Genomic DNA, 27801 nt, shown 5'->3' with positions numbered 1-27801 from the left:
ACGGAGGGTTCGGAGGGGTGGGTTCGAGCCGAGCCGTGGGGGCTAGTAGAGGGGGGGATGCGAGCAAAAAAACGCTTCAGCGGCCGCGCTGGTGGTGTTGACGCCGCCGGGAGAGTTTACGTGAAAAAAGATGGCCGCCGACGTTACCTTCTTCGTCGGCGAAGAATTCACCTCGTTCACCGAGCTGCACCGGCGCATCCAATCGTTCCAGCTTCGCAACTCGGTGCAGCTCTACATTCGCAGTTCGCGCAAGATTCAGGCTGCCCAAGTGCGCTCCACGGACGGCTACAACCCCGAGCTCAAGTTTGCCGAAATCTACTACGCCTGCGTGCGCGGCGGACGCAAGTTTCAGTCGCGGGGTAATGCTACTGCCGTCACTACGTCCCGTCACTACGGCCGCGTTGAGCAGTCAAGGTAAGCTGCGAGCGGTGCCTTGCGGTAGATAGCGCGCGGATCAGCTGATAAGTGCGCCGGCAGGGACGCCGTTCGGATGCCGGGGAAGCTAAAGGGATGCCCCCGTAGCGCTTGCTTCCGGCGTAAAACATTCCTTAGGTGCTTGCGTGGTGTCGGGTTTCATAGTCGGCGACTCGAGCAGCGCGCCTTTGCTTAACTGCTAATGTAACCCGTTTCGATCGCCATACGTGCTGCGTTTTCCAAACCCCGCGGATGGTTGAAGAAAAAAAAAAAGAAAATTGAGCCCAAGTGCTCTGACCTGTCGCCTCCAGCTCGATGTAATTAATTCACGCCGGCGTCATTTAGTGCTTGCCGAAGCGTTGTGGTTTGACTGAAGGGTTTTACGTTTGGTGCCGACTATGGTTTCCACATGTGTCCGTGTGACCTCCGCATTGTTTACAGCTGACCGGCTCGTAATTTTAGCGGCCGCATTTTATATTTAGAACACCCGATGCCGCGTAAAGATCTCGAGTTGCTAACGACCTGTATATTACGCTCGCTTCTAAGGTGTTAGTGTCTCTTGTTTATGGCGCGTGCGATGTTTGTTTCGAGTGTTCTGATTGCATGGACGACTTCACCGTTCATTTTCCAGCTCGCGTCAGATCAACTGCCCGTTTCACATAAAGATACGCTGCACAAGAGACGGTCAAAAGCTTTACATCAAGGACTTCAACTCATCACATAACCACGGCACGACTGAGGTATGTCAGGTTTATTTGTTGCAGATACAGTGTGTTCAGGCGTGCATCTTCATCTCTTAATTATCGCTGCAATAAACACAGCCTCTGGAGGAATACTGCCTTAATAACATTTAAATCGCAGTGTAAATATCCTAACTGCTGCATGTTTGGTTATGTAACATACTTTTATGAATGAACACAATGTGTGCTTCTTTAGCAGAAGTCTCCCAGTGCAACTTTTACTGTTAAATGTGGGGTGGCCTGTTGAATCAAATTATAGCAAGACGTACCACTGTAAAATTTTTTGATAAGCTGGTCTGAGGTACCTAAGCTCTTTGGTACAGTTTGTGCACATGTATAATATGTATAAGTCGGAGCCTTCGTAGTGAAGTAGATAATAGATTATGCCACCGTATACTGTGCATGTATTCAATTTTCTTCAAAGAGTTTCTGAATATTTAGTGGTTGTATATGCGGAGAGGTAGTTAAAAAGTGCAAGTGTTGTAATTTGTATCATGGAGATTTCGATAGCCCACGCACAGTGTCAGGATGTTAAACCCCATATACATAATTAACCATAGCATTTCATACCATACTGTATAGTAAGATACCATTCTGTATAGTACGATACCATACTGTGGACGGTTCATGAATAAAATGTTTGTGGCAAGACTTGCATGAGCTGCGAAATCTTGGTACAGCCATTAAATGGTTTTCTCATTCATTTAGTGAGCCAGTCGATCGCTATTGACGTTCATCCTTATTGCGATGCGGCCTGCCACTATTTTTTTCATGTGACAACACATATTCTTTGAGGCGTATATGATAAACACAGTTTTATTCTTAATGGTAATTAGGCACACATATTTATATCCATTTGTGAAACCTTGGAAGCGGAGGAGATCACGAGAAAAAAAGCTATGGTTGCCACTCTTAAACACTTTTTTGGCCGCTTTCTTTCCTTTGCGAATGAAGCTTTGTAGCTTGAATTTGATTGGTTATGTTTATTGTTGATTTCGTTATTGAAAATGTTTTATTTATTTTGCTTGTTTATGCATACATTGTGACACATAGCAGCGTTAGGTACAAAAAAGCAGTAGGGAAGAATATGTATGAAACTTACATGTGGCATGATTTGGTAATTGTAAAACTAAATTTTTGTTTGGCAGTGTAGCTACCACATTGAACTGAGTGTTTGTTTGATTTTTGGGCTGTCAAGGAAGGAATTTTAATTTATAACAGTATGACATGATTTGAAAGGAATGCCGCTTAAATTAATGAAGAAATGAGTAACATTACTAGCACTTAAACAAACCTGATTTCACACTAAACATTGATGTGGTGAAATGTTCAGTTTATTCTGAAACGCATTTGATATGAAAGGGAGCAAATATTCCAGCCAGACGTGGTGCACTGAAAAAAGAGCAGAATTTTTCGAAATTATGATCCAGTAATTTCTGTAAATTGACTCTCAAGTGAGAAGGTAAAGTGGTGGCATGAGTGCCATGCCTCTCTATGCAGAAGGAAGCTAATCAGCAGAGATTGCGCTCGGTCAAAAGTATGCATTACTTTTTCTTTTGTTTCACAGTCGATATGGACGTAAAGTTAAGCGTTGTCAATCACCATGCGTGCGGAATTTATTTTACTTTGCTCTCTCCATGGCAGCGATCAGGGCCGTGTGGTTTCTGAAGAATTACACAACAGATTCTGTTGATATGACTGACAGTGTCTGTGCTTCTTAGCCATTTCTTGCGTATGCTCCTGCGTATCCTGTTGTTGTTGTCACAAACATTTTAAAGCCTGTTGTCGCTTGTCTTCAGGCATATTGCAGGGGGCTCCGAACAGTCTAAGGATTATACCATAGTTTCTAAAAAACTTTTTTGGTGCAGGTGCCGAAATGAGGGTGAATTTTGGATGCCACAAGATTAGGTAGAAGTTCTGCTTAAAGCTTCTACTTTAGACTAAGAAGCATTGGAGACTGTTCTCAAGTTAAAAATTGCTGTATTGTTTGAGGGCTTCAGTTTATGCATGCAGGTCATGAATGTAATTTGAATTTATTCATTTATTCGCGTTCGTGCAGCAAGATGCCGTTCTGTCACGAAGCCGCACCCGTCACTACTGGCCAAACAACGTAAAGCAGTCGGGTACACCTCCTCCGCCTCCGCCAGCGTCATCCCAATCAACATCTCTCCTCGTCCCAAAGCCCAAGGCGACCACCAGCGTCATCACCACCATCACCTCCTCCAAGGACTGTCAGCGGCAGGTCACACTCCCGATCCCGTCTGACGGCACACTCCCCAAGGACCCCGTCCTTTTCCAGCTACTGAGCTCCCCGCAGCCATCATCGCTGACTTTCCAGAACCTCTTCTTTGTGCCAAAGAACAATTCCGGCAGCGGCGGCGGCCCGCCGGGATCTCACCCCGCCATCGTCTTCCAGCCCGGCGCCAACCTCGGTCGGGTCGACGAGCAAGGCTCCGCTATTGTGAAAGATGAGCCGGCGGACAGTGGCGACTGCAGTGACTGCGATGTTTATCTCGAGCCGGAATGCATTCTGCAGTATGACGAGGACAAGTGCTTTGAGCCCTGCTCTGTCGATTCCAAAGATGGCGACGGCCTGAACTGCGGCCCGAGTCTCCGGCTCACCTCTGTCGGTCCCGGCTGCAGCCATAACAACAACGCCGAATGGTCCTCGGGTCACAAGTGTGTTTCGCACGACGGTTTTAACGGCGGGACGAACTCTGGCGTGGTTCTTCAGGCGCTCAAGGCGGTGTTGAACGGTGACCGCGGTTCCGTCGCGGAGAAGAAGCCGGATGTTGAGGCGTCTGCCGTGGAACGCTACGTGGTCGGCCGGTCTGACATCGAGGCACTGACACGGTTTTGCAGTCAGTGTGGTGCCCGGTCCCTGGAGATGCGGAGCGAGAGCCAGAAGGATGGTTCGCTCCTGGTCGCATCCGTCTGCAAGGGTGGCCACCGTATCGAGTGGAGGTTTCAGCGTCTATAGTCGTGTTCTGTAGGTGTTTGTGTGCTTAAGCCGCCATGCTGTCTTTTTCTATGGTACCATCCGATTCTCACGAACCCAAGCATTTTTGTGTGTGCTGTTGTGTGTGAAGAGTATGTGAGCTGTGAGAAATTGTGCCCGCAGACTAGTCCCCTTTAACCCATGACGTGTCTGCTTTCTTGCCAAGCTCTGTGGGCTAGCTCCGCTGTTGTACATGATGTCTTGCTTTTCTTTCGTTGTGTAGCAAGACGTGTTTCACGCATCTCAGAACCAATTTCGAGGAGCGCCACATCTCGTTGCCATAAATCACGCGTTACATGATGTCTGCATGGGAAGCCTTTTTTTCCACCATTGCATTGCTTGCGTTGATAGGTTATCTTAATTTATTGATGTTATTGTGAGTGTAGTTTATTTGTTATGTCTTAGTCACTGAAATATCGCATGCCGAGAACATTTCTTATTCTTTATTTCTTGACTCAATGCTCAACGATGTCTACATTGGATTGCTCCACTCAGCATGGTTTCCTTATTGACTTCACTTAAACTGAATCTGCAGCTAAGCTTCACACCTGGAATCTGCAAAGTACACTGTGAACCAGCAACCCGGGAGGACACGTCAAAAAGCATCCTTGGATCCTGGTTCTTCCGGCACCGGCATTCGTCTCATTCTCCGCTACAAGCTGCACTACATGCATGGCGTTGAGCATGCCACACAAGTCTCTTGACTGCTAGCTGGCACATTAAACATTGTGTGTATCGCTAGTCACACATGGTTGCCACCGTTTGGAAGATCCCCTCGGTGTAATTTGCAAATCTGGCTAATAGTTTTCTTGTGACTGATTTCCTGTATTTCTGAAGTCCATGGCTTTTGTTCGACCACTACTAGTCAGAAAAGACAACTTGGAGGTTCGAGAAAGGACGAGCTCGAGAAATGATAAATCACAAATAAGAACCATCGAGTTCCATATAAAGAAAAAGAGTGCTTTCATGTGTGTTTATCTGGTTTGATTTTTATTTTCGGACACTTCCAGTTGTCTTTCTTGACTGCGTTACTGCTGCTGGTCTTTGAAGTTGCACTATTCATGTCTCTTGCACATGATATAGTTGTTAAAATCTGCAACCCCAAGTTTCCCTATCACCATCTTGAGGCAGCATCATGACATCTTTCTGATATCCAAATTGTCTATAATGGCTGTGCTGTGTTTTCACTTGAGTGGAATTACCTGGAAGGAAACAAAGCTTTGTCCAAAAGTTATTATCTTAACATTGTTGTGAAAGTCTTCAGTGAATCTTTAGTGCACCACATTGTAAAGTGAATGCCGCTCACGTTGTGATGTAAATGTCATTGGTGTCTTGACACTTGCAGGAAATTCGGAAGCTGTTAATTATTATACTGTCTCATGTCGCATTCAAAAGTTTTGATTTGTCACTCTAATGTTTCATTTTCTTTTCATTGCAGTCTGTGTGTTTTTCTTGTGCCTCAGTTAGATTTGGTCGTATCCTTTTCAAATCTGAAATCTCATCAGACATTGCAATTAACGTCGGAAATATTTAACTGCTTGCTAACTGTATGTCCAGAATCTCGCAGACAGTGGTTGTGTGGAACTTGGGCCATTCAAAAGTAGTGGACTTTGACTGCGTGTGCTGTTTCAAAAAACAGAGAAGTAAACTTGCATTTGAGGAGGCGGATTATGTGTGTCTGTAGAGGGCTGTCAGAAGATCGGTGGGATCATTACCTCCAGAGCAGGCAGCATACCAGTCAATATTTCGGACATGGTAGGATATGATAATGTACTGATAGGCAGAGGAGGCAGGATAGGGTATCTATCCTTATCACTGATTCTCAAGTAATAAGTGTTCCAGCTGTTTTGTGAGTAATACTAGTTTTGGCCATGAATCATATGCAAAAAGAAAGATATGAGGAGGGCTTGTTTTTATTTGAAGGCTCAAGAAAACTAATAATTGAGGAGTAACCACATATGCTTGCCAGTTCTTTTGATTGCAAAGGCCATCTCGGTGGTTTCTCACCAAATGTCTCCTCTCGTTCGGCAAAATTTTGTGACCAGTGGAAAGTCATCAAAGGACCCTAATGTCTCAGTTGCATTGATTAAACTTGGCTTGACTTGGCTGCTTTTTTTGGCATGATGCAGCAGCTTCATTTGGCTAATTTAGTACAGCAAGTGTGTGAAAATTATCTTCATGGGTAGAACTGCCTGACTGTTTGCCCGTGAAAATATTAGTCTGTTTACTGTTGAAAGAAATGACTAGGACTCTAATTTGTGCTGTGTTTGCATTTTGTTATGTTTTGCAGTGTACAAATTTTTTGCGTTTCTTATTTAACGTCAGTGTGAGAGACTTTATCTGTTTCTAACAGGAGCTGCTTGTAACTAGAGCCTTGCTTCACACAGTGTGTATTATGGGGGTGCAAAAAAAAAAGGGGCAAATAGACAACTGGACATGGACAAGTGTTACTTCCAAACGTTTTGTTCATCAAAACCCACATGCTATTTATGCTTGAGGCCTTCTTGTTTGCATCACGACAGAGTTACTTGCAGTATACAAAGGTTAGATAGCACACCGAGGTACATGCAAAAATAAAACAAAAATTACAATGTGTGCAAAAGCAAATTTTTTTTCTAAGATAATAAGATTGAGGATGAACTGACTTCTTTGAGTGTGCCTTTATTTTCTTGCGTGTATCAGCGTATTCTTTGCCTTTGTGTATTGCGACTTGTCATTCTGTAAACTTGAGGGACTTGCATGCAAGTAGCGAAATGCGTTCCAACAAAATCAGTTAAATGAACTAGCTTGTCAGTGTCCCTTTTATGCTCCCACATTGTCAGGTGAGCACCAACTAGGCTGATCAACCAGCCTCACCACACAGTGCACAAGTGAGGAGGGTTATTTTCATATTCGTGTTCATGATTCTACAAGCGTTGTAAATGGAAGTCTCTTGTGTTTGGTCTTAGTGATAGGCATGTTCTCGGAGCCTCCATTTACATGAAAAAACCACTGACACACTCAAGAAATGCAAGAAGCAGTGTGCGAAAAATTCTGAATTTTGATTTTGGTTTGATTTTACCAGTGGTTTGAAACTTGCTTCACAGTAGTCCTTTTGTTGTTATTCTGTTTCTTTTCTTCGTATGAGTCAAAGAACGGTGTGTTAGTATTGAAGTCATCGCCAAAGATGTTTTGTTTCAGTTTAATTCAACTTTTGAACCGAAACATTCTAGTGGTCATTTTATTGTTATTCTGTTATCCTTGTTGGGATAAGTGAAAAGAGCTCTATGTCATTATTGAAGCCATCGCCAAAGATACTCAGTTCTCAGATTTTACTGTGTTGCTCACTTTTTCTTCGGAGGCCCTTGTTAAACAGCAGTCACGAAGATAGGGGGGGGGGGGGCACAATAGGGTTTTTTTAGAAAGTGTGAAATGTCCTTAAATGTAAAACTGACCTGGCCACTTGGACGTCATTAGTGTGTTGTTATATATGTTGTTAGCTAAAGATGCTCATTTTTTCAGATCTGAGTACATTACACACTGGTCTCTTGAGGTGTCCTTTATTAAGAAGTTACTTTCTTGAGACAAACGTGTTGAATGTATTTTACCATGAAATTTTGGCCTGAATAGATATACACATATATACATGCAAGGTGGTTCTGTGTGTTCATGTCGCCAGGAACCGTCCTAATTTTTGATCTTGACTCTTACAGACTAGTTTTCCTTCAACATCTTTTATTGAAAGGCCAGTAGTGTTGCGTCCTTTACTGTAGTGGTGATTTTACAGGCCTTTTTTCGTGAAAGGTTGGAATGTCCTTTACTTTTATTATGACCTGGCAGCTCTTAGATGTCACTATGTTGTCATGTACATCTTACATATTCTCAATTTTTAGGTATATCTTTTGAGCAGTTTTGTTTGAATGCATGTTCCCGCAAAAGCCTTTATATAGGACAGTAAAGTGTCCTTTACTGTGGAGATTTTATAAGGATATGCAGGACATTTTGCTTTGTTGTGAATTCATTTGCACTAAAGCTAGTCTTTTGCGCTGCTCTTATTAAGTTGAAACAAATGTACTGACTGGCCAGGTGGTTAAGCTTGTGCTATCATGTCATGTGTAGGAATTTATATTTTGAACGGGTTGTGTGCAATTCCTTTTTTAATGCGTTTACACTAAAGCTAGTCTTCTGCAATGTTTTTATAGGTCTAAAAAAGTGTGCTGACGGGGCATGCAGCGATAATCGTTGGTTTAGAACACAATATAGCAAAGAAGGAAGTTGCCTCGTCAGTCTTCTCTTTTGTCTTTCAGTGAACTGTTTCTAACTAGACCTTAGAAGTAAGTTGGAAAGCATGTTCACAAACATGAGGAATTGGACAACTGTTTGTCTTTGTGAAGTATTTTGTCATAGTTCTTTTTGCAATTCATTCTTTTTCTTCCTTGTTCAGCTTCCCCTTGTGTGCTGGCAAATGGAATCGCTTATTTAGCTGCCAGTCATGACAACACGATTTGCAAAAACCAGCGCCGGAAGAGCAATGGATTGAACATGGAAAAGAATTGTTTCAGTATGTGATCCCTGCCTTGTTTCGTTGTTCTGCATTGAAGCTTGGATAGTTTTGTTGGAAACAAAACCACGGAAATACTTCCAAGTGTGAAAAAACATTCATCTTTTAAGAAAACCAAAACACAGGACAGTGAACAAAGACAGGACGAGCACTCGTCGTGTCCACATTATAGTGGACCTCTGTCATAATATAGAGGTGTTTCCTTGGTTTAGATGTTATTTAAAAAAAAAAATAGCACAAACTTCTTTTATGTCAGCATTGTAGTTTTGGTTAAATGGGTACTAACAGTTGACTAGTATTGCATTACAATTGTTTGACGTCCACAGTGAAAACTAAGTAAAGTATGTGCTGTGCTTTTTGCTGACATGCTTAGGTTATTTGCATTTCTAAACTTACTTGAATTTCATCCAACACGAAAGCAGTTATTTTGCTCTGTTATATTCACAACCTGCTAGTGCTTTTATTGTCCATGGAAGCGTCATAATGTTTCGCAAGGTACTTGATATCATGGCACTTGAGCTATGCAACAGGCATTGTGTAATCCATCCAGTGACAATTATGGGGACATGCTCGATGTGATATGCTGTTCAGCATCAGCAGATAGCCATCTCGCACTTGTTTTTGACGTCAATCTCAAGCTTTAATATCGTGATGGATATATATGGCCTTTTTTTTCCCTTTAAGGCTCATGCCAGAAACATCTCACCTGTTTACATGAAGAGAGATAAACATGCTGTAGTGATGAAATATTCATTTCTCTTGTTTCTTTTAGCAAAGTGCGCCCTTGTGTTTTGTGAGGATGATAACATGCTGTCACAAGCGTGTATCCTGCAGGCCCGTTCCGTGACTTGCTGCTCTAACAATTCTTTGTTAAGTTGATCTGATTGAGCCTGCTAGTTGTTTTGCATCTTAGCGTTGCCAAAGATAGTCGCTGATAAATTATACAGGGTGTTTCACCTAAGACTTTCTGCAATTTTTAAAAATAAGCTATTTGAATTAGATGTGCACCTTTTCTGGCATAGCATTTTCAGTGGTGTAGTACATCATAATGCAGCTAAGACGTGCTAACTAGCAAGCTTGTTAACCAATATTTAATAGTTAACTTTTAAACTATTACCGTTGGGCTCCTTAATTATTGAGAGGCATGTAGCCCACCGTAAGTGATGGTCATATCCGTGTTTAGAATTTCGAGAACGCGATTATCCTCGGCGCTGTGGCCCAACAAATTTTGACTATTTCGACGAGTTACGTGCACTGGAGAGGTTGCTTTGCCTGCAAGCTTCTCAAACCACATGTATTTTGGCGCGATGTAGGCGAAATTTGTTGGGCCACAGCGCCTAGGATAATCGCGTTCTCGAAATTCTAAAAACGGATATGGACATTACTTACGGTGGGCTGCATGCCTCTCAATAATTAAGGAGTCCAACGGTAATAGTTTAAAAGTTAACTATTAAATATTGGTTAACAAGTCTTAGCTGCATTATGATGTACTACACCACTGACAATGCTATGCCAGAAAAAGCGCCCATCTAATTCAAATAGCTTATTTTTAAAAATTGCAGAAAGTCTTAGGTGAAACACCCTGTATATTTATTTATTTAACTCATAGCGAAGTCTTACTGGTTTGGAGGCACATTCGCATGCTTTTTATTTAGGTGGTGTGTACTGCATTTACGCGACTACGAGCTAGCAAAGGTTCTCTTGAACATTTTGTCTGGAAATGAGAAATGTGTTCAGATTGCATGAAAGCCAGCTTGTGTGCATGGTGACTTTTTTTTGTTTACTTTTGAGCTGTGAATGTTGGAATATTTCAAGAGAACGTGAATTTGAGGTCATTAATGTAAGCTTCGTGTGCTTGTTTTAAACACTGCTGTTTTCGCCAATGTCTGCAGAACTTTGCCTACTCTTGTGCTGGGTATATTTCACCATATTTTTTTTTGCATTGTAGTCATGTGTGTTTGTACTTCAGCGACCTCCTATTCTCCCTATGCGACACCTTCCTAGCTATCTTCTCAACTCTTTATCTCTAATAGACCGCCAATTTTCGATTTCCTTTACCTGATACTATTCAACTAAAATATTCTTAGCTTGCATTTGTTCTTTGCTCCATGCTTCTTTCTATGTCTAAATGTCATATCTTTCATGAATTCATCAAATCATTCTTATCTCTGACTATGACATAGAAAGCCATAACTTTTTCATTGAAAGCCTGGTAATTGTCTCGCACAAGGGAATACCGCAAACAGCGAACTCGTTGCTTGCATTTCATAAACTGCATAAAGGGACACTGAAGTAAATTTCAAGTTGGACTATATGTTTTTGAGTAACCTGTATAACACCACATATAGCTTCCATTTCAGAACGTTGATGCGTTCATAAAGCTTGGAGATCAAGAAAATCCTTCGCCTCCGCCTGTGTGAAATAATAGTTTGGCTTTATAATAATTTGTGTGTCATTTTTCATCACGTTGGCTTAACAAGTGTGACATGTCATTAGTTAAGCCAACGTGAACGTGTTTAGCCAAATGAATAGCTTCTGTTCCAGTAAGCACAAAACAGAACTTGTTCACAATGGCTTTTACATCGAAGTCACAGATGCCATTACTGGTTGCATTGACAGCCTGGGAAATAGCTACAGCATTATTGAATGTTCTTTGTCATGAAAAAATGCATTTGATCGCACATTGGTAGTGCGAACGTGGTGTAGAGATCTCGAATTGCGCTTTTTAGAAGTAAGTGCACAATGTATGAAACTGTCTTTCTTGTCTTTTTAAATAAGTAACAAAATACATAATATTGCAGCCTACCTAACAAACAGGTGAATGAACCGGGATAATTTTTTTGGGGAATGTTTGGCCTAGTCTAAATGAAGAAATTGCTCAAACTTCATGCTTGAAACAATGTTTCTCGCTGTCAAAAAATGCAGTACATTTGATGATTGTGTCTCATCTTTTGATTTTTTGTCAGCTTGCATATTTACCGAGAGGTCCGTGATTATTCAGTGCTCTGATATTTGTTGCTGGCTAGGTAACCAAAAAAAAAAAAAAAAACCTCAGTGACTCCTGTGCTTTATTGCGTCTTTCTGCGCACTGAAAATTAATGGAGCTGTGAATGGTTTGCTGTGTGTATACATGTAATTCAGTCCTAGCTTACTGTCATTTGAGCTCAATACTCATTTTGAAATTGACTAGTCACATGCATGTGTGTAGTGTATGTGTTTTAATGTTTGTTTAAGGTTGTGTTCCTCTAGTCATGTGAGTAATGTTTTTAACAGGAAACATGCGAACATCTCTGGTCACACATGTGTGCAATGTTTGTGCCTGGTTTTTGGCAGCAGTTTTGTGTGGATCAGTGCAACAGGTAGTGTGCCTCTCACATGGAATGTGCAAACTAAACAAATTCTGTAATTTTGCGCGGCTCCGCGTCGTCTTACTGTCTATCGTTTAATCGTTTTAATCCCATCTTGGTTTCTGTCATAGCACCAGCCTAGGGTTTAGTCAGTGGCTGGTCTCATTTGGGTTCTGTGCTACTGCACTTACTATGTTTAGATGTTCCTAGATATCTCTGAGATGTCTTTGAGGTGGTCATATCTGAGAAACCTTGCTGCAGTGCTCAGCAGAATTCTGTCTTGCTCTGAAATTTTGAAGTCGCTCTTTGGAAACTATCCTGGTATGGCCATTGAGCACTAGGCAGAACTCGGCTGCTGACGTGAAAGATGTGCGGGTTTGATCCCGGCCGCGCCAGTCGAATTTCAATGGAGGCGAAATTCTAGAGGCCCATGTACTGTGCGATGTCAGTGCACGTTGAAGAACCCCAGGTGGTCGAAATTTCCGGAGCCCTTCACTATGGCATATCCCTCATAGTCTGAGTTGCTTTGGGACGTTAAACCCCCATAAACCAAGCATCCACTAAGGTTTTGTTGCATTGAAAAGTCCATTATGGCCGCATGTCATGGACTTCACCATGGGTATATGCAACTGTGGCCATTTTCACTTCCTGCGTGTTTTTATTTACGACTGTGTGTTTGTGTGAGCAAAGAAAGTTGTGCAGATGTTGCTTGATTGAAGTGCGGAAAGAAAAATAATAAAGCAGTTCTAAACCTGCCTCTGTTGTTTTTGTTATTACTCCTGACGCTTGCATGTCTGTTTGCATGTATCAGCACCACTTATATTGAACTTTTTTTGGAGGTGCCTATTAATCGATAATGAAGTGGCGCATTCGATTCCTAACAGGACAAGAAGTATAAACGATCTGGATTTCCTGTTTTTTCACTTTGGTGGAAGCAGTGTCAGCCAAAGCACTGTCGACACAGAGTCTACAATAAATCACAGAAAATTGACAGCATATGCGATTTGAAGAATTAATTTGCTGGTTCAAAGTCACCCCTTGACTCGGAAGCGAACCGACCCACATCAACATGTATCAATCATAGAGGCAGGTGTTTTTTCCAGTGGAAGCGCGCTATTATTCATTGTTCGTACGACTGCGTTTCGGAAAGTTCAAACGACGCGACGGCGCGCGGCGCGCGCTAACGTGACGAAACAATCAAATCCGCGCGCAAACGTAAAATGTCGCTCGTCGGGTCTGAAAATAATGCGGGCACGCGCATTGATGAAAAATCGCAATTTACGCTAGCAATCGCGCGACTGCGTAGTGTCTCCAGCAAAACTCGGCGCAAAGAAGTCGCGGCGTCGCAACGTCGCGTTTAGCACGCAAACCACGCGCGCGCCATCATGTCTCGAGACAGCGCGCGCCGAGATATTCGAAGTCGCCGCTGGCAACACTGATCGTGGAGGAAAGGGGGAGGTCTTTCCCCGCCTTCTTTCCCACCACCCTTCCGCTTTGCGTTTTTTGCTTGTGATTGCTTGACAGGTGCAGTCGTCGGGCGTGCGTTATGCGCGACTCGCGGGCGGGCGGGCTGCTGCTGCGTTACAACAACGCCAGTGGAGGAGCGTCGAGTCGTCGGAGAAGCATGGCGCAGTGCTCGCGGCGATGTGTGTAAACAAGGCGGCCAGCGCCGCGGCGACGACGGCTTCCCAGAGAACTGCTGAGGCGGGCCGACTCATCGCGTGCGCTGCGCGACGTCGTCGTAGTAGCGGCGGCGGCAGCGCATTGCGTGGTGGTGGTGCTGTGTTGACCACAGTGGCGCGTGCGACCACCACGGCGTAAGCATCACTCGCGCGCGTTCTTCTCCCTCGGAGTTTTTTTTTTTTCCTTCGTTTCGGGCGCGCGGCTTTGTTGTTGTTCCGTTCGGGGCCCTTTTTCTTTTATTTTTCTATCCCCACACCCCAAGTCAGCAAAACTTTGTGGTCGCGTGCCCAAATGTTAATCGACGGCCGCCCTGCGCGCACTGTGGTTAGCAGCAGCCGTGCCCGTTGTGGCGTCGTCGGTCGACGGACATGGAGAGCGCGAACGGCGGCGTTCGCGTCGACACGACCGCCGTGTTTCTGGACGTTTTCGGCGATCGGACAGAGTTCTCGACGTTCGAGGAGTTCAGCGAGCTGTTTGTGCGCTTCGAGAAAAAGTCGCGCTACATCTTCCGCGTGAAGAACTCTAGCAGCGTCGAGGCGGAGAACCGACGCAGGAAGGACAAAATCGACGCTGCCATCAAATATTCGGGCCTGGTCCTTTGCTGCGTCAACTGCGGCGACGCCAGCAAGACGCTCAAGAGGGTCCAGGAAGGGTGAGTAGTCTCTGCACGATCGCATTCCGCGGCCCATTTGCGCCGCGCCAGGCGTCTTCTTCTGGCGTTCGCGTTTCGCGCCGCTTAATGCGGATCCCCTAAGCAAAGCTATTCCGGTTTGCGTCACAGGGCGTGTGAGTAGGGGAGCTGCCGCGTGTTGCGTAATGTTTACGGGCTTGGCTGCCTCGCCGCGCAGTAGATAGCGGCCGAGCAGGAAGTGCGATTGCGTTTTGCTGCAGGGAGGCCTCGTGTTTTGCTCCGTGCGCTTACGGGGAGGAAAAAGAATTGCGCGAAAAAGAGAAGAAAGAAGCGGGGATGCGCAATGGATGCAGTTCCGGAGTAGCGCGCGCGCTGTGTGAGCGCGCACGTGAGGCAACTCCGCAGTGCGCGTCGGTTTTTCGCGATGATCGACGCGCTCGGGGGTTGCTGTTTTCTTTTCGACCCGAGTGTAGATCGTTGACCGTTTCTTCGCCAGTCCCCAAAATAAATAACGTTCGCGCTAAGTACCACCACAGGGGACTCCTACAGGTTCAGTCTGGGGGGCAGGCGGTGTTCCTTTAAATGCGCGTTGACTCTGTTTCTGAGAAGGGCGTGCTTGTTGTTTTTCTTGTTTTCCTTTCTTCGCTTTTCTAAAGTTATTCATTCGTTGGACCCTCCTCCCGCACCCCACCCTGATCTAAAGAAGGGCAAAGGAGAGGCGGAACTTGCTCGTTGAAAACGCCTCGAGCTCAGCGAAGCTGTTCCTGGCGTTGCCTGGCGTGCTTTGGAATTCCAGTTGCGAAACATGGTCCGGAGGGGGGGCTGACTCAGTAGCACGTGGAAACGCGCTTGGCGCCGAGTGCGCCCTGTTCCGCGTTTCTTTCTTGTGTGTTCGTTCATTCTTTCTTTTTTCTCTCCCTTCCGCTTGCATGCTTGCTTTTCGGCCAGAAAATCGTGGCCGATGCCGCGGCTATCACCTGTGTCCGTGCGCGATCGAGTGTCATGGTCATGGTTACGGTCAGGGAGGAGGAGAAACGGGACGGTGAGGGTGTATATATGGCGCCGAGCCCTCCCAAACGATTATCGCGGCGACTGGAAATCGCTGGCGCAACGCGCTCGCGCACTGAACGCGGAAACAAAGATTTCATGGCGCTCGCGCGACCACGTGGTTTCTCGGAGCGAGCGCGCGGTTTTCTTTTTGTTTTGTTTCAGTTTCGATCGGGTCGCCTAGTGCGGCGCTGGTTTTGCTGATTATTATAATAACCGACTATACGTGACAGTTGCAGAATGTTGCGCAGTGCGCTTTAGTTGGCTTCGAGAGCAGTAACAGTCGCCGCGGTGTTAGTCACTGTCGACGTTGTTTTTCCTTATATGACTCGCGGTTGGCGGTGACAACTTTTGTCGTGTTCCGGTGCAAACGTCAGTCCGCAGCGTATTCATCCGGTTTTGGCTTAGAAGAGCGACTGCAAAGTTTAGCACTTGGGCGTCATTTTCTTCTGTATCCCTTAAAACACATTTCGCTCCTAGTTCTCAACGCAACTATTAGTGCCACATTTGAATAAACACGTCGAGCTAAGCTTCGTGATGGAGGCACATAATTTCATAATCGTGTGGGTAGAACGAATCAATGGACTCAGATATATTCTGATGCTTCTCTAACTTGTTAGAGCAGTCCCCTGATGCCTGAATTCTGACTCTGTCGTCAGTGTGTGAATTTTTATTACGCCATTGGCATGCAAATATTTGAAAAAAATTATTCAGCCTCTGATCCTAAAAAACATGGCAACCTTTCTCACAGGTTAACATATTCATCTGTAGTCAGTCCCTCATTTTTTCGTTCGTCATTGTGACTAATTTTCTGTGTAATATGATAATTAACCACCAGTGATTCTTGGATGGTTGCGTCAAATGCGCACTGTAAAGACTTGGCAGCCTTTCCTGCAGCTCAGCTCCATATTTTGCAAAGATTTTTCTGTGTGGACATAGTATACCTAAGAAATTGGTCCATGGTACTTTTCTTGCTTGTGTGGATGCGTGCTTCTGTCTTTTATTTTTTTCTCTCATTTTGTTGGTCCATGGTCAGTTCCTGCTCTTCTGACTTACACAACATGTTAGGATTGTTACCCATGCACTTGCAGGTAAAAATTTGTTTAGTTTGGTAGCTCAATCGTGGTGCTCAAGCCATGTGTGGGTAGTGCTCTATTCTTTTGTTACACTGGGCATCCCAGTGTATTTTTGGGGTACTTTTTTCTTCTCAAATTCCTCTTGCTGCAGATTGCACAGTAAGAATGGTCAGCTTTGGCCGTAAGCAGCCTTACAGTTGAAAGTGGCTGTCACAGATTTTTGGAGGTTTACGTAAGGAGCAGCAGTCGATATGCTGTTTTGCAATGCCAGCCAACATAAAAAAAAGATTAGAAGAAAACGAAAAAAAATCTAAACAACTCGCGGTACCTCAGTGGTTATGGCACTCAGCTGCTGTTTTGAAAGACGTGGGTTCGATCCTGGCCGCGGTGGTCGCATTTCGATGGAGGCAAAATGATAGAGGCCCGTGTACTGTGCGATGTCAGTGCACGTTAAGGAACCCCAGGTGGTAGAAATTTCCGGAGCCCTACACTACACCGTCTCTCATAACCTGAGTCGCTTTGGTACATTAAACCCTCATAAACTATCTAAACCAACTCGCAGTGTTTAAATGAATTTTAATGGCTATAGTTGAGCATGTCCCATTTTATTCTTGTGGTGGTGTTCATTGTTCCACAAAATTCCGAAAAGCTGTGCGAAATCATTGCAGCAATAATTGGTGCTCATGATGGCCGAACTTGATCTGGTAGGTTTCCCACAAAAGAGCTGTCTGGTGACAAGCATCATCATCCAGGACATTACACAGTTACTACAACTGCTGGCCATAGAAGTTGTCGGCCTTCTTTATTGGTGGAAATAAAATAAAATCGGTTTTCTAGGAATAAAGGGGAAATGAAGTAATCCACCCAGGATTGTCAACTCTGGAGACTCCTCACAAGCGTTAAGTTTGTGTGGCATAAGTATGTATTATATGTATATACAAACATAAGCTTGTGTAATATGTGAGTTCACCAACTGCTAAACCTTTCAGCGATGCTGAATAGCTGCACGGCTGCTCCATTCAGGTTTTTATCATTTGCTGAAATGAGGTGCCTTGCTGGGAAGACCTTTCAGAAGTTCGTCATGAGAGGTGTAGCAACCTCCTCAGGAGCTGTTCTGGGTCGCGCGTGGCATTACCTGCCTAGAAAGCAATTTTGACTTTGCTTAGTCCACAGAGTCCCATATGCGTAGTATGGCTGCAATACTGAATACTTTTCTTGGCGTATGCACTTCCTGGTTTTTCTCACTGTCGCCACTGTTGCTTCATGAAACTGTTTTCCACGGTGGGAAAAGCTGTAGGGCGTTCCTTGCTTTGTGCCTCATTTGCGTAAACTTAACATGCATGTCAACATGCTTCCGTGCCTCTGGGCATAATGTTCATGGCCGTTTGCGCTCCTTCCGCCTTCGACAAGCCAGGCTAGGCTCGGTTGAGATCGTTTCATTTGAGTTTGGTGCGTTGAATGTCATGAACACTTATTACCATAGAAATAAGCCTCGCAGTTTGTTTTTATCTCACTTTTTTCAAGCTATAGATGGGTTCCTTGTGACGTGCCCTGTTTGTCTATGGTGGCCTTGACTACATATTCTGGTGCCGATTAGCATTTGTGACGTCATTCCCGCACGTGGTGGCAGAAGCTCTGCCCTTTTTTATCATCCCCGAAGAAATCTTGGCACGGGCGGCGCGCGCGGCCGGACTTTTTTTTTTTTTTACTTTCCTCCAGTTGGGGTGAGGAAGGGGTTGTGCAGTGTCCTTTTCTGTACTTTCCACGTGCTCCAGCCGCCGCCACCGGTTAGCGCGGCCCTGCTAGGCCTAACCACCGCGCAGTCCCGATAAACCACGTGCGCGGAAACGGCGCTGTGAAGGGGAACCGATTGCAACAACAGGATTCAAATGGTCAGGTCAACAGGAAACCACGAGAGGCGCGGAGGGCGGTTGACTCCGTAGGTGGAGGCAGGAGAGGGGGGGGGGGGATCCAACCACTTTCTCAGTGTGAGCGTGCTGTGTGGAATAGGCAAGCAGGTGCGCGTACGCGAAGAGCAGCAGACGCCGCATTTTAATCGCGCCGTCTTGGCACGCCGCTTTCTGGCAGTCCCGAGGAACTTGGCACGCGTTTGCGCGAGGAGTGGACGACGACTGTGCGCGGCGGCGGGTGTAACCTTGAGGCGAGATTGAATTGCTGCTTAGGGGGGGAGGTGAGGCTACCGGGAAAGACAAAAAAATAACGTTATTTTCTCGGCTCTACCCCCCCCCCCCCCTAGTAGGGAGAGGGAGTTAAGAGCAGGGTCAGGGTTTTTGCCGCTTACCTGTTGGCTTTCCTCCTCTCCCACCCCCTTGCGGGCCGCGCGCGGGGCAGGGTAGGGGATTCCCCGGGACAGGGCGCTGCAGTGGCGGGGGGGGGGGGCCTGATACAGCAGGTGTCTTAAGTGAGGAGGTGCAGGTTCTGAAGACAGTGAAGAACAGTTGCAGCATTTGCGGACACCGTTTGCAGTGACATGTGTTTTATGAAAAGAAAGGTAGACTGGCAGTTTTCTGCCTGAATTAGCTTACTAATAATAATAATAAGTGGATCGAAAACTTGCTCTTTGGACATAACATGAGATCAAGTTTTAAAAGCCATGGGAAGGTCGCACGAGTAACCACCGAATTCTGCTTTGTGCCCCTTCCTTCAGCACTTTTGGAATGACCTCGCAAAAAATAGCGTGTGTCCCCAATGTTGGCACGCATGCAACACTCCAGCACACTTAGGAGCGTAAAATATGAGCTGAGAGTTGAAAAACAGGCATAATGCTATGGAAAAAGAAAAAAAGGAGAAGAAAATGTGCAATTCCGTACACTGCCTCTCCCTTCTGTGAGGCCGCCACTGCTTCCTCAACGAGTTTGCAAAGGAGAGTGGAGAAAGAGCGTTGTCGTCATCAGCCTCCGGCAGCGGCGACACTGAAGGAATAATAAGCGATGACCCAAAGCGCGCCGCCGCTGTGCTTGGCGAAGCCTCCCCCCCCCTTCCCTCAGGTGGCTGTTTCAGGAAGCTGGCAGGAGCAGCAGTTGTTGTTGTTACGCCAGGAGAGAAAAGTGAAAGGAGCGTTAGTGCTGCGATAAGGGTGCGATGCGAGAGGCGTGCGGTTCGCACTTCCTTGTGTGTTGTAATACCTTCCTGCTGTGCTCGAAGGTCTTGGTCAGGGATACGAGAGAGGGGGAGAGAGGCGGGAGGGCAAAGAAGAGTGGAATGGCTGCTTTGTAGGCCAACGCCGAGATACTTCGTGCCTCTGGAGTGGTTCTTCCACCTCCTCCTCCTCCGGCCGTGGAGAAAGTCCCTTGTGGTGGAATTCCGACGGCGTAGTAAACCGGGAAGCGCGAAGTGCGTGTAGATAGCTTATCACTCGCTCCGCTTCGTGCTGGTTCTTTCGGCCGTTTGTGAGGTGGGAACCGCTGCGCCTAGCTTCTCGTCAAGTCTGGGTATAGTTAGGCGGGAATCGATTATGTTAGTTGGTTGTCCTGGGGGTTAGGCTTGGTTGAGAGGTCGTACTTGGCTCTCGCTGGCTGTTTCTCCTCATGAATACGGGAAGCTCGTGGTTATCAGCCTTCTTGACTTTTTTCCTTTTCCAGAGTATCACTTTTATAAGAACTTCGATCAAGGACATGGATGGTTCTCTCCCTTCCTCCTTATTCTGCTATGAAAAAAGTAGGGAAGTCTCGTGCAGTTACATTCTGGCGCTGTACTTAACCTGAATATTTAAAGTGCGTGTATCTATATCATATGCTCTTGGTATGACGCATTTGGGAGGCGAGACACGCAAGCATCTCCTGTTTCCTCCTGATGCAGCATTTCTTATATTAGTCTTTAATTAGGTATACCTCTGCAGTTCCAACCTGGAGCAGTTTTTTCCTTGTGATCGGGAGCCTAGCAAAACTTTGGCTTTTGAATGTGTTGTGCATCTAAAGCATCTGTAATAAATATCAGCAGTGCTCTTAGCAATCGATGCAAGGTTAAGAGCGCCATTCTTCACCAACATGTTTCAACCGGAAAATTTTAAACCACTTAACTCACGCTCATGATCAGCTTTTGATAACCGTAGCCGAGCTGTGGACTTTTTTTCTAGTTCGTCTTTTTACAAGCTTTATTGTTGACTGTTTGTGCATTTGGAACCAGTTGAAAGCTCCCATTGGGGTGTTCCAGTAAGAACCATTTAGGCATTCCGTTTGGTCCCATTTAAAACCAGTTGGTTCCGAATACATTAGTTTACCTAGTCTTTTTTTTCGCCTGGGTTGTCACACCAAGGAAAGAAGATAACGAAGTAGCTTGGGCATCATAATGGCAGAAGAAACTTTTTTTTATATAAAGTGACCTTTGTTAGTTTCCCTCGTGGCTAGAACTGCTTTTTCTGCCAAAAAAAAAAAAAGGGGGACAACAAGGAAATATCTTTCTTCCTAAGCTGTACCTCCAAGACTTTCATTTACTCTAACATTTAAAATTCATCCTTGCTTTTACTGCTTCCTGTAGCACTTTATGGCAGCGCAGGTTGTTAGCAGGCTCTCTTGAGGAAAGCCTCTCACTCCTGCAGAACATATACGATGTGCATTGAGTTTTTCTGGCTTTGGTGTTTGCATTAGAAGATAGACTCAATTTATTTTTTAAAGCTGCCACTTTGTACGTACTGTATTCAAACTTCCCATGAAAAGGAATCGCAGTAGCTTTGGTATTTGCCACAGCAGGTTTTCAGGCAGCTTGAGCTCAAGCTCTGGGAACTTTTATCAGCCTGCCAGGCTTTTGGGTGGCCAAGTTCTGATTTACATGAACCTAGGGAGAGGTGTGGTCACTAAAGTGCCGGAGGTTGCCTGTACTGATTTCCACAGGATTTCTTTTGTTTATTTGTTTATCAGTTACACAATATGTGCAGATGATTCTTGGGCCAATAGCTGAAGCTAGTGTAGACCCATTTTTACAAATATAAAGAAGGCTGTGATAAAACAATGGGCGCATTAAACGTGCAATGTGAAAACTGTTAAATCGCTGGGATAATTTCAGAAACCAGTTGCAAAAAAAAAAGGAGCAAATTAAGAAGTTGCAGATTAACGTTAGAAAACAAGAATAGTGGAACAAAAGAAGCAAGATGTGCATACATTCAGAAGTCCTTGATTTACACAATAACACGTCAAACAGTAGATAAGAGTAAAACATCTGTAAATCAGAAAAAAGTGAATAAAATACATTTTGCCATTGGTGGAGGCTGAAACAGTATAACATAAGGCCAGAACTTTGTAACCAACGGTGGAAAGGTGTACTTTTTGGCTTAGTTATCATGGAGACATCACATCAATTTTATTACAACACACTCAACATTCTAACTGTAAACGAAACCTCAAACGTTGATGTCGAGCTTTCTGCTGCATGTCATGTTTTATTTTTATTCTGATATTGGCTGACAACTTGATTTAACTTGCAAGAAAGATGATGTTTAGATGACGATAAAGCACACATGTTTGCACATGTGAAGAATACATGTTGAAGTTGGGTAAATCGGTCCTTAAGCAGTTAATTTTGTAGTCTCATTATACATGGTACTGTGTGTCTTCGCTTATTTCATTGGTTCATGAACTTTTCAGCAGGAAAATAATAGTCGACCATACTGAGCTTGGAATCTTTTTCACTGTGTGTTACTGCATCATGGCATGTGTTCATCTGCTTTGCAATCATTGTAATGCATCTTGCTGAACATGCGTGTGTAGCTTGTAACTTTGGCACTGACAGCACAGTGCGCCTTGTCTGCTCACTGGAAAGTTTCGCCACGCAGTTTAATGCCACGGATGTTCTTGGAAACGTGACTCTTTATCTTCTATACCTGTAATCAGCCTTCGCCAGAGTAACTGGCACAAAATGCCCTTGCAACAAAACAGGCTTGGAGGAGCAAGAAGGCTTATCTCTTCTGATTGCGTCTGATGACATTTTGGCACCAGTGCAGATATTGTGTCCCGATGGAAGCGCCCATGTCTGGTTGCTGGAGAAATCTGTGTCCCAACCTCCTGCTATTATCGTCTTTTCTGTCACTGTTGTGGGTGCAGAAGAGATGACATTATCACAAGGGGGGGGCTCATTGTTTTGATTACTTAATCTCGACACCTATCACCCCATCTCCGGTCATGCGTGAAGCTCCTTCCACTTATGGCAGAGTTGCTGAGCACTTCCGGCTTGAAACATTTCGCGGGTGAGCTGTGCGGCTTGGTGTTTAAATTCGCGACTGATAACATCGATAGAACCTCCTTAATAATACCCTTCGAGCTTTGCACATGGCTGGAAATTTTAATTTTTCTTTGCCGCTGATAATGGTTGCCCATGCGGGTTTGCTCTTTTTATTCCACTTTTATTTGCCGTGCCTGCCTCTTTGCCGAAATCTTATCTGTAGTTTACGGAGGAGCGTCAGGACTTGGTTGCCCGGACCGGTTACACCGGAGGGCCACAATCTCGCTATCTCGTGGGACAACAACACACGAAGACTGAAAGACGAGGTCGCGCGTTGCGTAGTATTGTTGCACTTGACCCTTGGAAGCGATGGGGGGGGGGGCTGCCCGTATCACATGGAGCTGTTTTCTCCTTGAATCTCTTCCCCCTTCTCGTGCTCCGCTCCCACCCCGGATGCACTCAAAGGAGGTCAACACTGAGCTCGTGAACAAAGAGCGGCAAAAAGGCCAAGAAAGGGTCTCCGAGCATAAAGAACTGTGCTGTCGCAGAGAATTGCGCCACACTCCGTGGAATCATTGCTCGGAATTTTCGCGCAAGTCCCTCTGTGGACCTTGAGAACCAGAGCAAAATGGTGTTTGGTGTGAAGCACCCCTTGTACGCTGTGTTTTTGGCATGAAAAAGAAAGAATTCTTATCTTATCGCTAGGAAAGTGTACACGGTGCGAAACTTTGTCTCACCGTTGTTCTTTAATGACTGCATGTAGAGGCCATGGCACGAGTGGCAAAAGTGTGCTGTCCCACCGGTAAGGACTGATTGAAAAATGAAGTGCTGCTGGGAAAAGGAATGTGTCAAACTTATACTTGAATTGAACATATTTAAGTTTTATTGCTTATAAAGAGTCTTGCGGTCCAAAAGGTGACTCCTTGAACACTCTTTGTATATACAAGTTCTTCCCAAAAAGTGCCGACTAAATTCATAAAAAAAGCAAAAAAGTTATTGCAGATGTATGTAAAATGGGCTGAAATTCTTCATAATGATATCCTTCTGCGTCAACACATCGTTGCCAGTGTTTCTGCTATACATGGGTGTGACCCCTTGAAATCTACAATCGGAATCTCCTTCAGGCACAGAGTTGAAGCCACTTGCACTCTCTCCATCATCCCATAATTGTGTCCATTCAGGCATTGTTGCATTTTAGGGAAAAGAAATTGGGTGGGGACAGGTCTGGACTGTAGGGGGCCTGAGGCAGCATTGCCACATTGTGCTTCACCAGAAACGTGTAGCGACTTGTAACTCGGCACATTGTTGTGATGAAGAATCCAGGTATCGGCGATCTCCCTTTGCATGCAGCAGACCCTTTACCTATACTGCTCTAGCATGTCCTCATAAAATTGATCGTTCACTCTTTACCAGTGTGCACAGGCTCCCTGTGGACCACATCTATCAAGCCAAAGAAGATGAGCAATGACTTCAATTTTTGATTTGCTTGCGTGGGCTCACGGAAGCGTAAAAGGAAGCCCACCAACACTAAATTGGATCCAGCTTGGTGTAGACAGATGACCCTTGAAAGAAGTTTCATCAAAATGTCCTGCACTGACTTCACATTATATACCAAGTCAAGAGCTTTTTTTTTTCAACTAACATGTTCCTTCAGTTTCTTTGAGAAGCTTTCACATAAATTTGCTTGCAAAGCTTGGATTGATACCTGCATCAAAAACTGGCTGGCTCAAAACTAGAGTTGAAACGAGTCTAAAATCCCAGTCAAAAGTTGTATCAAACATTAAAAAGTTTAGATTTAATGGTTGATGCAACTTTTGACTGGGATTTTAGACACTTGTTTCAACTCTAGTTTTGAGCCAGCTTTTGATGCAGGTATCGATCCAAGCTTTGCAAGCAAGTTTATGTGAAAGCTATGGTGAAATACTTCAAGATTTTAAAGAAACTGAAGAAGGAACACGTTAGTTGAAGAAAAAAAAAAGCTCTTGACTTGGTATATAATGTGAAGTCAGTGCAGGACATTTTGATGACTCTACCAATGCTGAAGCGCTTGCTTGAAACTAAGGCTTTATTACTGTATTGTTCTGCATTTCGGTTTCCTTGCTAGACAGCACAAGAAATGTCAATCTTTTGGCAGAGAAGCATTGAGGTTCAGAGAAACCTTATGCTTTTTGGCTCCGAGTTATGGGGTATAAGGTTTCATGCAGAAATTAATAATTAACTACCCATTTGGATCAGCGATAGCTTTTGGGATACTGAAAGTCTTATTAGGGCAGGCTTATTCATACTTTGTTTATCAAAAGCTGCCGCAGAGTGCACCATGCTCCACGATTTGAACTTTGTTTTCACATCTATGCAGAACACGCACTTATCTGGATAAGCTTTCTGTGCAGCTTAAAAAGCGGAAAGCCCCCTGGGTAGATCAATAAAAAGCACAATGGCGGCGTCGGCTGTCAGCTTTTTCCATGCCCCTCTGCACACACTCTGCATGAATGGTAACCCCGGTAAACATCAATCATGTTCCGGCTTGAATTGGCGCGCCCTCGACTTTTAATACACGGTCCAGCCGATGAGACAATGCGGCTTGTGAATGACCGTTGAGGGGGGCAGTTGACCTATTTCCCTCTTTATTTGTTGGGTTTGCCATTACAGGCAATCGGAAAGCGGAGTGGGGGAACATCTGGGCAGCGAAAATTTCTCAAAAATGATGTGCCATTGTCGCGTGCCACACGTCTCGCGCGTTTCCATTGTGTAGCAGATTTCTGTGCTGCAATCGGGAAACAATTCTTTTCGCCAGACCACCTGAGTGTAGTGGACAGCTCAATAACAGGAAAAAGGCAGCTCTTGTGAGAGGGCTGTGCTAGCTGCAGAACCCGCTTTGCTGGCGATTGGCAAGAAGTGTGTGGCCAGTATTTACCAGCATTGGTAATTACCACGTCAGTATTGTAGCTTCTTTTCTTTGTGTGTTTTGTTTCTGTTGGTGATTCCCAGTAGCAGTAAGCCTCATCAGGAGAGCAGTGTGTCGTGGTTCACAGTGCTTCTACATTTTTGTCCCATGCGGTAAAATTTGTTCCCGCGTAATTTGAGGATTGCCAGCTTTGCCTGGGAAGTTCTGCCATTGTAAATTTGTGTCACTATGGTGATGTAGTGGTTATGTGTTAAGATGTAACTTCGGCAACAGTGGGACATGGTCTACAGGGTTCCGCATTACTGCACTGACCTATATAATTGTCTGACTCTATTAAACAAGCCAGAGGCATCAAAATTCTTGTGCTTATAAAGTACTGCAGTGTTTGGAAGTGGCTGCGTTCCTACGGGTCTGTTTCCTCCAACTCCTTTAGCAGTTGCCCTTAGTAAATGTTCGAGTCCATGTCTTATTCTTCAATCATCATCATCATTTATTATCCCTTAAAGGTCCCTGTCTGGGTATCACTTATACCTGTGCCACACGGACAGACTTAATGCCATTAAGTGCTTACTGCCTTAAGTTTTAATGGCATTCATGCGGTGCCACACGCATAAATTTAATGGCATTAGCCTTACTGCCATTCGCGACCTACTGAGTTCGCCACAACTCATTCGCCCGTGCAACGTGTACTCTCGTTCCCATTCCACACGCAGAAAAGCATGCAGCTTTGTTAGTAACAACTTCCTAACCAGTAGGAAATGGTTAATTCTTAACTTTCAGTCAGATGAGGCATCTATACCGCATTTTCGATGCGAAGAGCGCCATTTTAAACAGCCTTATTGACAGGTACTCTCGAGTTATGTGCTGACATGCGAGTTTATGCCTACTTTTTTGACTTGTAAAGCAGGAACAGCCGTATTTTCTGGAAAATCGTTTTTACATTACATTTGAACAACATTCCCGATATACTGTGCTCATTAAGAATGTTTATATTGAGATGAAACTTTTAACTACATTGCAAGCGTTATGGCCATCGTCACTTCCGATAATGGCATTAAGTGTGGACGTGTAGCACCAACTCCGGAAATAATGGCATTAACAAACTTAAGGCCTTAAGCATTTACTGCCATTTCTTGTGCGCGTGTGGCACGGGTATTACATAAGGGGAGAGCGAGTAGAGAAAAGGTACTGAACAAAAGGCCAATCTAAAAACGAGGTAACACAAAACATAGAATAGAGCAAAGAATGTGTCAATCATGAAACAGCTTATCACCACTGCACTGATACAAAGAGCATCATACTATTAGACGAATGGTGTATATCGTCCATAAGGCATATGGCATATGGTGCATAAGAGGTGCATATGCGCAACTTTTAGCTCAGTGGAAGGGAAAGAATTATTTATGACACTTTGTTTTTCTTTAATGTCTTTCTGCCCTTCGATCTGTGTGTGGCAGGTGTTCCTTTCCACTCTGGTTCTATGAGTTGAACTTTGGCAGACAAAGAAACTTGGCGGGTCAGCTTTTTCTGTCATGGATGGAAGCCCACCCAACTGCGCAGTTTCCCCGATCACTGTAGTCCTGCTTGTGTCCCCCTTTATCAACAGAAGTGGAGATAAGGGGCAGAGGCAGATCATGCAAGTGCGGACAGGCAAAGAAAGTGGCTTTCCGAGCCAACTTGAGGGGAGTGTGGGAGGGGTGGGGGGGGACATTGTGGGACGTGCCAAGCCGATAAAGAGATGGATTCAGCTCACTGTTGTTTGCGTCTTGAGCGACGGCGAGCAATTAGTGTGAAAGAACTGGCGCCAGCCTCAGCCACTGATGTTTGTGCCGACGTGGAAGCCGCATTTGCTTTCTGCCCCATTATCTTTGTCGGGCGTGTGCGGCCGTAATCACGTGGGGGATGACTGCACGGCTGTGACGTGCTTATTGCTGGGGAAGGCAGGATCCTGCTCGAGCGCGCTTTCCTTATTCCTTCTGTGGTGGAATCGTGCTGCAGTTAAGTTGCATTGAAATGGATTTCCACAGGTGCTGAGAAATGTGCCATCTATAGTTTCCAATTCCGTTGCCTCAGTAAGAAATTGTTGTTTCTGGAGGGATTTTAATTCATCTGTTACATTGTGTACGCCATTCTATTTTGAGGTTTAATTATAATCCTTGTGGTGGCTGGTCATGTACTGGCAATTCATCCCCGTGGCTTGCATAGGGGTGGTCATGAGCATCACTTTGTTGTGTGGATTTTTGGTT

The 27801-nt window shown here is 44.8% G+C and overlaps 2 protein-coding genes across 2 annotated transcripts in view; both read left to right on the top strand.

Moving 5' to 3' along the window:
• The first annotated feature begins 43 nt into the window (after positions 1-43).
• LOC149330746 (uncharacterized) lies at positions 44-7510 on the top strand. Its single transcript, XM_089561400.1, has 3 exons — positions 44-414; positions 1046-1154; positions 3214-7510. Exons 1-3 carry the CDS (start codon positions 131-133, stop codon positions 4132-4134), a joined length of 1314 nt encoding a protein of 437 aa, XP_089417526.1. The 5' UTR covers positions 44-130; the 3' UTR covers positions 4135-7510.
• Positions 7511-13532: 6022 nt separating this feature from the next.
• LOC149330745 (uncharacterized) overlaps positions 13533-27801 on the top strand; it is a 41347-nt gene continuing 27078 nt past the window's right edge. The window contains exon 1 of the mRNA XM_089561399.1: positions 13533-14374. Within this exon, the coding sequence (XP_089417525.1) occupies positions 14091-14374 (284 nt within the window). The 5' untranslated portion in view covers positions 13533-14090. The remainder of the gene's footprint in view (positions 14375-27801) is intronic.

This window comes from Amblyomma mixtum, chromosome 9, assembly GCF_055824585.1.
Source record: "Amblyomma mixtum isolate Tamu chromosome 9, ASM5582458v1, whole genome shotgun sequence".
Taxonomy (NCBI): Eukaryota; Metazoa; Arthropoda; class Arachnida; order Ixodida; family Ixodidae; genus Amblyomma; species Amblyomma mixtum.
The sequence above is the reverse complement of the archived record's forward strand: the minus strand, read 5'-3'. Positions and strand labels throughout refer to the sequence as shown.

Bases quoted from the DNA above. Each gene is read 5' to 3' on its own strand.
- LOC149330746 (XM_089561400.1), top strand. From the start codon at position 131: ATGGCCGCCGACGTTACCTTCTTCGTCGGCGAAGAATTCACCTCGTTC. The intron at 415-1,045 runs GTAAGCTGCGAG...TTCATTTTCCAG, and splicing joins GGCCGCGTTGAGCAGTCAAG to CTCGCGTCAGATCAACTGCC. The intron at 1,155-3,213 runs GTATGTCAGGTT...GCGTTCGTGCAG, and splicing joins ATAACCACGGCACGACTGAG to CAAGATGCCGTTCTGTCACG.